This window comes from Cajanus cajan, chromosome 10 (genome assembly GCF_000230855.2).
Source record: "Cajanus cajan strain Asha chromosome 10, NIPB_CcT2T_4, whole genome shotgun sequence".
Lineage (NCBI taxonomy): Eukaryota > Viridiplantae > Streptophyta > Magnoliopsida > Fabales > Fabaceae > Cajanus > Cajanus cajan.
Window position 1 is genome coordinate 45,089,236 of NC_138526.1, and position 11,743 is coordinate 45,100,978.

The following is an 11,743-nucleotide window of genomic DNA, read 5'->3' on the forward strand; positions in this document are numbered from 1 at the left end:
AGAAAAATGACTATGTTTGAATGTTTCTATAATAGATCGAATTCAAAAATGTTTTCTTAGTACCTACACTTCACAAATAGAAAAGAAATACATGTTTTGCATAAAAAAAAGGACAAGTAGACCCCTACAAATACAAAAGTTGCAATTAAAGTTGTTTCAATACTCCTCCAACCTGAAACATGTATGGTTCTACCCGTTTGGTATCTAAAAGGCGACAAATAATTTATCTGATTAGATAAGAAATGACAATTTGATAAAATTATTTAATGCAAACATTTATTACACCGAAAAACACTTATCTCCTCAATAAACAAAACTTAAAGATATACAAAACAATCCATGTAAGAGAAGATTAAGGATTTGCAACATTCATCTCCTTTGAAACACTTATATAAGGAAGCTCAATGATTTAGATAAATACATAGATATAGAGATAAAAAATGCACATACAAAGAAATATTATTTCCTCAGTGATGATTGTATATTTCATGCATAATTTCGTATAGTAATAATATATATGAAAATATTATTCTTAAACTTTGACTTGATGTTGAGATTACCGTTAAAACTACTTTTGTTATCACTTTAAATCATTTTTTGTTCTATCAACGGTCACAAACACGGCAAGTATACCGGCCGTTCAAGTAGTAAAATTATCATATCCACAGGGATTAGTAGGTAACATAAGCATTTATTGACTATTCGTGACTAAAGAATAATTCCAATTTTGTAATTTGTCATGTGAAGATTAATTGAAGAGTATAACTACTGGAATGTTAACTATAAAAATAATGGTTTTAGTGTGGAAAAAGGGTAGAAATGGTATTATGGTTTTGTGAGATTGTGGGGTCAAATTTCACCAAACGTCAAACTAATGAATCCTTAATCTCTTGTTACATACATTGCTTAGTCAACCCATAAGTTTACTCAAACCTAATCCCTTAGAGCAAGAGCCTAAGTGCGGATATTGAATATCAATTCCTTGAGTACCCAATATTTACACCCGCATTACGGGCTAGGGTTTAAGACTACTAATGGGCCAAGCTCCATTCCTAGATACATTTTCCACTAGGCATTTGTTTCAGGGCTAGTTTCAAAGGTTATTTTCCAATACCCAATGGAACCTATATCATGCAAGGAGAATCAATCCAAAGCAAGCATTAAGAATAGAAACATACACAACAATGAATGAAACAACATATATATATATATATATATATATATATATATATATATATATATATATATATCATAAAAACGTAAGGATTACAATAGAATTCGTTGGTTACATCTAACCCCACAAACAATGGGTAGAACCACTCAACAATGAGGGTAAACACAAAATAGAGATGAAGAGAGAATGAAGAACCGAAGGAAAGACCCACACACGAACGGCTCCAAGCTCCGGGAATCCCTTCCACAGCTCCTAAAACGCGCCCAATGTGTGAATGAGGAAGAAGCCCTCGAAAATGTCTTCAAATATGAGCTTGGGGAGTCAGATTAAGGTTACGCACCGGATGCATAAGTCTTTGCGCCCGGCGCAGGGCCTTCCAGAGAAGTTGAGCACTATCTGCCTCAGGACACGCCCGGCGCAATTTCCTTTTACGCCCGGCGCAATGTCTTCCAGAGAGTTTGAGTTACTCTCTGTCGCGATCACGCCCGGCGCGTGTAGTCTCGCGCCCGGCGCACATATGGCTTGCGAAGATGAGGCACTCTGTTCTTATCAAGCCCGGCGCGGGTCATCTTGCGCCCAGCGCAGTCACTCTTCTCTGCTCCTTAGCTCCTTAGGTTTCCAATCCTAAGGTCTTCAATCCTCAATTCTCTAGCTTAATACTTGCACAAAAAATGAGGTGTATTAGGGTATTGTTAGCTAAATTATGGGTTAGTTATATCTGCACACAAAAATAGATCAAAAAAAGAACAATTATATTGTAGTGGTTCAAAGAATGAGTGGAATTTCTCATTAAGTCTTGTCCAAAAATAAGTATAATTGAGACTTAACACTTGATATTAGAGCAATTTTAAGGCATATATATTGCTTCATAATGTCTGGAGACATAGACATTAACAACCACTTTTTAACTTTTTAATTATTGGTATATCACTTTTTGTATCCATCTTCCATTTTAGTGGATGGATGTACATTATCACAAACAAGTGAGAGCATTTCCTTTTCAGCAAGATGCACTTGGGGAGCTCTATCAAAAGTCTTTTATGTTGAAGCAGATGAATTATAAGTTTTCATATTGCATTAGAGAGCTTTCTTTGCCAAACAAAATGGTAAATCACTTTCTATCTATTATGAAGAATTAATTGAAATTTTTAGTGAACTGAATCATCGAGAAAAGGTAATTATTGAATGTGAGAAAGACGTTACAACTTATCAGAAGTTTATTTAATGACAAAGGGTGTATATTTTTCTTGTCTGTTTAGATGGTGAGTTTGAATAGATTCGTGGTGAAATCCTAAGAAAGGACCTTGTCCCAAAATCAAAAGAATGTTACTTAATGGTTCACTATGAGTTCATTTGACAAACAACGATGAATGGAGAACTTCAAAAAGTCACAGCTTTAGCCATGATAGGCAATAATAGATCCAATCAAAATGGGTCATCTAAAAAACAACAAGCACAATTGAGGAATAATTGTTCCAAGACCTTGACAGTTCCACCCAAATATACCATTAATAAGTGTACTCATTATGATCAGTTTGCTCATACAAAGAATAATTTTTTTGAACTTGTGGGATACCCAAAATGGTGGCACCATAAATAGGATCCACGAAAGAGGCATTCAACCAAAACTTTTGTTGTTGTAGTTATAGAAACAAAAATTCATCAAGAAGATGTTGTTGGAAAATCATCAACTTTGGTAGTAACAAGAGGTAATGGTGGTAAAACTTTAAATTCAACTGTAATTGTTTCTAATAGTACGTGGATAATTGATTGTGGGGCCACATATCATATGACATTTGATTATAGACAAATCTTATCTCTTATACCCTTTCCAAAAAAAAACTTATTTCCACAGCTAATGGTTCCTTTACACTTGTCACTAGGGAAGGATCTCGATCTCTCATTGATACCTTGAATTTAAATTATGTTTTAGTTGTCCCATCTTTGGATTACAATTTTTTTGTCCATTTCTCAAATTACCACTGATTTATCTTGTATTGTAATTTTTTTTAGCCTAAATATTGTGTATTTAAGGACATCGAAACAAAGGAGATGATTGACTATGATACTAAACATGAGGGGTTATATTACTTAAACTTGGAGTCACATAATGCAACTTAATCACACCAAGCATTGATTGTGGGAAGATTTAAAGAAAAAGGAAGTAAATATGAGATTTGGCTATGGTATCGACATTTGGAACATGCTTCCTTTGGATATCTTATAAATTTGTTTCTTAGATTATTTACAAAATGTGATGTTTCATGTTTTAAGGGTGATATTTGCAAACTTGCAAAGAGTCACCATGTCTCATTTTCATTAAGCATGAATAAAAGTAAAATTCTTTTCATGATTATATATCTTGATGTTTCAGGTTCATCCAAGGTGGCCACTATAGGTGGATCGTGTTAGTTTGTTATGTTTATTGATGATTGCACTATAATGACTTGGATATGTTTTATGAAGTCCAAAAGTGAAGTAAATTTGTTGTTTCAAAGGTTTAACAAAATGATTTGTACTCAATATAGTGTAAAGGTATAGATTTTATGTAGTGATAATGAGGGTGAATATTTAAGTTTTAAATTTTAGTGATACTTGGAAGTAGAAAAAATTGTTCACCAAACAACTTGTCCTAATACACCCCAGTACAATGGAGCACGTGAAAAAAAATAATTATATGTTGAAAGTTGTTTATGCTTTATTGATAGAAGTCCATGTATCATTATCTTATTGGAGAGAAGCAATTACCTCTGCTATATATTTAATTAATCGGGTTCCTTCTAATACTATTGACTTTCAAACACCATCGCATGCCTTTACTGAAGCAATTACTACATCAATTGTCTAAAATTTGACTCTTCACATATTTGATTTTGTAACATATGTTCATCTTCATAAGCATTAGCATAACAAACTAGCTCATAAAGCATTGCGAAGTGTCTTTATTGAATATGTTACTCATCAAAAAGGATATAGATGTTATCATCTTCCAACTCAACGAATGTATGTTACCTTGGATGTTGTTTTCCACGAAGATTCCATGTATTTTTCCTTTGAGCCATATCTTTAGGGGAACAACAAAAGAAAGTTCTGACTTTGGATAATGATATGAATGTATTTAACGAAATATGACTATCTAAAGAAGCAAGAGGTAGTAGTGGCAATAATGATCAAAAAATGAAAGTAACAAGTTCACCACCTTTGGAGGAACATGTAGTTTCTCAAGAAACTATCATACGAAACCAATCATTGGTTGATAATGCTCCTAATTTAGTGGTTGAATTGTCAAAAAATAAACTACCACCACGATACAATAGAGGTATTCCTAAATCCACGTGAACCTGAAATTTTCAATAAAGTTAGTTATCCAATGATCCATTATGTGTCTAATCATTAATCATTTATTTACAAATCAATTATTTATTGTATCTATTACTAACAATGTGCAAGAATCCATGGGTTCATAGTGGAGAGCGACTATAAATGAGGAGATGAAGTCCTTGCTGAAAAATAATACCTGGGAACTTATTGATTTCCTATTAGAAAAGAAAACAATTGGATGTCAATGAGTTTATATGATTAGGTATAAAGCAAATGGTACGATATTGAGCACTTTAAAGTAAGACTAGTGGCCAAGGGGTACACCCACACCTATGGAATTGATTATACAAATATGTTTGCACCAGTAAATAAAATTAACACAATTTGAGTTTTGTTATCTCTAGCAGCAAACTTGGATTGATCATTACAACAATTTGATGTGAAGAATGCATTTTTTCATGATGAAATATCTGAATAAGTCTACATGGATCTTCCTCCGAGGTGTAAGATACTATAAGCATACAATAAGAATGTGTGTAGATTAAATAAGTCATTGTATGACCTCAAACAGTCTCCAAGAGCATGATTTGGAAGGTTCACAGAGTTTATGAAAGCATTTGGAAATAATCAAAGTGTGAGTATATATATCGATGTTGATTGGGCTCGATCCATAAATGACAGAAGTTATACTTTAGGTTACTTTACCTTTGTTGGAGGTAACCTTGTTACATAGAGAAGTAAAAAAATATAATGTTGTACGTTCAAGTACAAAAGTTGAACTTAGAGGTTGGCTCTCGAGCTATGTGAAATACTATGACTAAGATTTCTCCTATCATATTTGAGTTATCCACTTGAGTAACAACTTCAATTGTATCATGGTAACAACTTCAATTATATTGTGATAGTAAGATTGGACGAGAAGATATTAAAGTTATTGAAGACATGATTAGAGAATCAATTAACAGATATCTTAACTGGAACAAATTTATCTAAAGTGTTCTTAGAGGCCGTTAACATATGAGACATTTATGCATCAACTTGAGAAAAAGTGTTAAAATATTATTATTTTTTGTTTAATTTAAGGGTTTTAGATATTTTTTGTAAACCAAAGATTTATTTTTCTATAAATAAGGAAAATATAATTACATATTTGTAAAAAAAGCTACTTTATTTTTTATTTTATTTTTTTTAACTTTCTAACTCTATAATTAATGATTATATATTTTGTACAATATATATATATATATATATATATATATATATATATATATATATATATATATTCTTGTTAAACTTTGACCATACAAACAATTAGGGGTGTAAGCGGGTATAGGTAACCCGGGAAACCGAATTGACCCAAACCAATCTAATGAATTCAATTGAATTTTTTTAGTGGAGTCAAACTCAATTCAACCCAATCCGATCAAAATTCGGTACTATACGAGTTAGGTGTCGAGTTTTGTGTTTCACCCAATCTGGTCATATATAATAATAATAATAATAATAATAATAATAATAATAATAATAATATTTGAATGATAATTTATTTAGGACAATACTCATTGTGATTCTTATTTAGTAACAAATTTTATATTTTAGGTTGATAGTATTGTAATAATATAATATATTTATTTTAAATTTTATTTTATATTAATTAATGTTGATTTTTTTAGTTGATAATAATGTAACAAATTAATAAATTTATTTTAAATTTTAATTTATATTATTGTTTACTTTATATGTTAATAATATTAAATTTGTAACAATATACCAAATGATTTATATCTATTTTAAAATGTTTAAATTTTATAATAAATAAATAAATATAATTATGTTAATCCGATTAATCAAATTCAATTTATTAAATTTTAATTAGATGAAATAATAGATTTATTTAAATCGAACCCAACCCTTCTACACAATAATAGAAAGAATCCAATGACGTGCAAACAAACTCGATTTAGCTGGGATTTCTGTTCCCTATGCAGTAGGCTTGTGCCCTTATTCCTTTCAAAAAAGTAATAGTAGTAAAAGAAAAATAAAATCCGATAAATGCGAACGTATGCCACTGCACGCAAAATCTCACGTTCTTAGTCCAAAAAAAGGGGGGAAAGAATCAGCAATAAGTTCATGACTGCCTCTAGTATCTTATTTTGTTCACTAAAAAAATCTTATTTTGTTATCAATGCCTACATATAAGAGAGTAAATGTGGATTCTTTTTTTTGGTGAACAACTTGAAACTCATTAGTTATATGAGTTGGCATCAAGCCGATTCTTTGTTTACAATAATTTAATGCTTAACTATTACATTAATTTCAATGGAAAATTGAATGAAGGATAATGTCAAATCTCAGTAAAAGTTTTAATTAAATTAGTCATTACAAAAAAAAAACTTTTATCAAACTATTTATGATAAGAAATAATAACTAAAATTTTATGTATGTAGTGTTTCAAAAATAGTAACTAAAATTTTACTGCATTATATTTTATTGAGTTACATATATTATCGGAATAAAATTTACATTAATCAATCAAGAATAACGATTTATATGATTTTTAAGATAATTATTATAAAAAAATTTATATTATTTATGATGCTATAATTGAATGAGTGCTTATAACTATCAATGTATCTATTAAACATTATTTTTATTATAAGAGAACTACTAATAATATAGTATGTGATATTCTCTTTTGAAAAAATTTCTCTAATTTGTTAAAATTTATTGTTAAACACAAAATTTAATGAGTTTTCCATTTTATTTAATGATTCTATCTTCTAATTCTATAGATTTTAATAAAAATTAATAAATAAAAATAAATATATTGAATGGAGTATATTAAAAATACCATAATTTTAAAAACTGGACCGATCATCAAATCGGTTAAAGTATTGGGTTAGTAGATCAAAGGTTGAACTGATGGGTCACTAATTGAACCGCATGATTCGATTTTTATTAATTTTTCTAAAAAAATATTTATGTTAAATATATTTTATACTTATAAATTTCAATAATTTCATATCCTATCTTAAATATCAATTTTCATCTTATTTAAAATTATCTTATTTTTATTTTGTATAAAGAAATACATAATTTTTTTTTTGTTGAACCGGTTTGATCCACCGGTTCACTAGTTGAACTAGAAAACTGGCCAGTTCATTTCGGTTTCAAACAGGTCGAATGCATAACCGATTTAACTCAAGATTCGGACCGACTAAACCACCGGTCTGACCAGCCGGTCTAATCCAATTTTTAAAACACCGGATAGAACTACTTTTTATTTTTAAAAAAATTCTCAAATCATAAGAAAATTAAAGACGTATTTAATGTTAGTAGAGGAGTTATATTTCAATCCTAAATATATACACGAGACAACTTTATTTTGTGTTTATATGGTGATAATGACCAAAATTTATTAAAAATGACAATTAATATTTTATAATATTATAATTTTTAGTAAATTATAATCAACAGTATATATATATATATTGTATTAAAAAAAAATGTGTTTCAATACTACTATAGTACTATTATCTTTATTTATATAGTATTTCTAAAATAACTTGCTCGCGATCTGGAATGTATTTTTATCTATATAAAATAAAAAACAGAATTTATTGACACACATAAAGATACATATACGTGATTTTATATTTATCTATTTATTCTACATTCAAGTTCACTTTAATTTCTGATTAATAATTATTAATCAGGATAATAAAAATATAAACCAACTAAAACCCAATTGAAAATAGTAAAGAGAAAAAAGGTTAGGACTTGGGATTACTTTTTTTAACTGACTGGGTCACGGCGACGTTGACCCACGTTGAATCTGTTCCACGTTCTGTAATGTATCTCACTCTTACGCTCTCTCTCCCAAAATCCAAAGTAACAGGAATCCGCAGATTCGTTTTTCATAAAGAGGCCGTTGTTCCCGTTAACCAAACAATGACCACAAAGCGAATGGAATTTGACGGTGTTATCTCCCCACTCAACTCCGTTATCCTTAACCGACACCTCCATGGATCCCTTCATCCACAAGCTCCGTCGCCACCTTCTAGCATGGCTTCACCGATCTCGCTCCGGTAATCGCGATTTCTATTCTTCACTTCTTACTTTCAAGGTTTCAGTTAATCCTCTCTCGATTTCATTCCAATTGTCAAATTGAACTCAATGCTCGCCAATTGAAGTTGCTTCCTGTTCCATAGTGTAGTGCTTTGTGGATCAAGGTCAATGACTGTGTTGAATTGTCCAGGTGCGGTGTTTTTTGTGAGGAGAATTTCGTACAAGGACGTTAGAAGAGCAACGGACGGTTTCCGCAGAATCGTTTATAGCAATTCTGAAGTTTCTGCGTATGCTGCCAAGTTTGGAGACGGCGGCGGTGTGTGTTTGGTGAGAGAAGTGAAAGGTTTCAATGAAGGAAATGACAATTTTCACAGGCACGTGCAATTCTTGGGGCGCTTGCGCCATCGCCATCTTCTCTCGCTCAGAGGCTTTTCTGTCGGACGCAATCACAAGAGGTTCATCCAGTATCCTCTGTTTCGCATTTTCATTGTGATTTATAAATAAAAAAATGTGATTTATTTTATCTTCTTGATCTTTTTCTTTCTTTATTTTTATCTCTATAAGTACTTGTCGATTTTTTTTATATAAAATTTTTAAAATGGACGTGGAAGTTACAGTTAGTGTCTTGGGTATAGGTGTGGATAGGTTCAGCTATTTTGTAACTTATTTATTTATTTGTTACCTATGCAGATTGCTCATATTTGACAACATAGAAAATGGAAGCTTGAAGGAGCATCTAAATGGTAAATTTAGATAGCCACAGATAAAAAAGTTTAGAGGAGATTCTCAATGACATATTTTGATTTTGTTTCAACGATTGTGTGTTCGCAGACCCTTTGAAGACTCCCTTAAATTGGAGGACGAGGTTACAGATAGCTAATGGCGTTCTGGCTGCACTGGTAAGCTCTGCAAGTTAAACAATAGTACAAAACCAGAAGTGCCTAATATCTTTAACTTGAAACTGCGCTCTTCTTATTTTATTTTGTGTGGCAATTAATTTGAAGAACCATATTTTCTTTTAAGCTTACTAAATTGATTGTGGATACGGGACAGTTCCTGGCTTCCTGGTAAGTTTAGGGTTTAGGGTTTAGGTTTAGGTTTCCTGGCTTCCCGGTTGTGCTATAGCTCTGTGAAAGAAAAGTAACTTGACACATAAAACTAGGCCTGTTGTTTCCATGGACAATGACAAGGGTAGAAGTTAGATTCTGTCATTTCTGTGTATTCAATTTGTGATTTGTGTCATCCAAAAGTTTATCTTCTCCCAACTCCTTAGCCACTAAAATATGACGTGGAACTCAACCATTGGTGTCATAGTCAGTAAGGTTAAAACTTCCTAGAAAAACTTCGAATTAAAGGGAGAAGGGGTGCTCACTTTTATCTTGATTAGGAAAGCAGCACATGTTGGGGAGTAGGAGGGGGCGGGAGGGTGTTAGCAACTGTTTATTTAAATCACGGGACACTAGTGGTAACACAATGAATAGAGTCAGACATCGCTCTGTGCTGTAAGGTCCGAAGGAGAAGTGTTATAAGATTTGAATGGAATAAAAGCCCAGGTAAATAAACCATAACTCTACCTGTCCTAAGAAAAAGAATTCCTTGTTGCATAAGTAGCAAGCTGCACGAATGGTGCTCTTACTAGTTCTAGACCGAAAGCATCATATCATACAGTTTATTAATGCGGAACAATTTTTTATCCATGTTCTGCAAAGGTGCACATCTGGATCAACGGTCCAACTATCCAGGTCAGCAGTCTCTGCTCTCTGTGGATAACTAAATGGCCATGGATAGACTAATATTGATGCTGAACCTGGCAATACAGCACCTGGAGCTTTTAGATATTTAGATTAAGTAACGTAGCCAGCTATACTTTTTATTTGTGCTTTTTATATTAAGTGGAGATGGTAAGCCTAGGAGACATGATAAATAGAAGGGTAAGTGGGAAGGCAAAAATGTTGGCAAAGAAGATTGTGATTCCTACAATATTAAGTATGTAATTTGCTTAATGGAAAACAAAATTTTATATATTTAGCTGCAAGATATATTTTTATATAATTTGGATGGTTTTCAAGTGGTTTATTTTGGGTGATATGATGTTAACCTATCGAACATTTGTGACATTGCCTTATGATCATGGAGAATGATGTAAGCTTCCATGCTATCTTCGTTAATGTTTATTGGCTATCCAAAAGTATAGCATGAAATTTTCTTGATACCTACGCCATTCAAAATTGTAAGATAGGAACTAGTAGTAGAAACTACTAAATTTGTCAAGCACGGTGATTTGATGTTTGCCATATGTTGTTGCTTCTGGAGCAGGAATACTTGTTTCTCTTCAGTGAACCACCAGTGTGTCATGTGTCTATCACCTCGGGCAATATTATGTTAGATGAGAACTTCACAGCTAAAGTAAGGATGTAGTTCCCTATCTCAATTACCTTTTTGCAGGGATTAACGATATTTGATTTCAGATTAACATGCAAAAGGCAATTAAAGCACTCTAATTTATAAATCATATTAAATTAATTTGCCTTCTGTATCACAGCTATCCGACTTTGGCCTTCTTACATCTGGTGGAGATTCTGTTATGATGCCATATTCAGAAGGTCACTTCTTGTAAACTACTCTCACAACAAAATAAAATTTGTAAGTGATTACATTTTGTTTTTACATTTATGTGCTCACTATTCTCGTCCGTATCAGATTATATGAAGCAGAAAAGTTGTAAGATTATCTTCCAACTTGGAGTGCTCATACTAGAATTGGTCACCGGTCAGTCTTCAGAGATGGAAGGTTCTGATTTAATTGAATGGATCCAAGAATCCCGATTTTACAATTCCATAGATAAGATGATAGACCCTGATCTTGGTAACAATTACGACTGTACGGAGCTTAAAAGTCTTCTGGCAGTGGCAAAATTGTGTATCAAATCATGGGACAAGCCTCCATTTACAATTCCACAGTTATTCCGGTATCTCCAAAAGAAGATTGATATTACCCATGACTAGGATTGTTATCTGTTTTGTTTAAAAATCTTGTGGTTTCTCGGGAGAATATTTAGCACTCCCTTGTGTGAATGCTTTCACGTTTAGTACCTCCTGAAGAGTCAGTTTCGAGAACTGCGATAATGCTCATCTGAAATTAAATGAAGAGGAAAATGTCAATAATTGATATTTTTTAAAA

The 11,743-nt window shown here is 31.9% G+C and overlaps 1 protein-coding gene across 1 annotated transcript; it reads left to right on the top strand.

Annotated features, from left to right (window-relative positions):
- Nucleotides 1-8,344: 8,344 nt before the first annotated feature.
- Nucleotides 8,345-11,743, top strand: LOC109817542 (Protein kinase superfamily protein). Its single transcript, XM_020382818.3, has 7 exons — nt 8,345-8,583; nt 8,754-9,018; nt 9,254-9,306; nt 9,395-9,462; nt 10,880-10,969; nt 11,106-11,166; nt 11,264-11,743. Exons 1-7 carry the CDS (start codon nt 8,520-8,522, stop codon nt 11,566-11,568), a joined length of 906 nt encoding a protein of 301 aa, XP_020238407.1. The 5' UTR covers nt 8,345-8,519; the 3' UTR covers nt 11,569-11,743.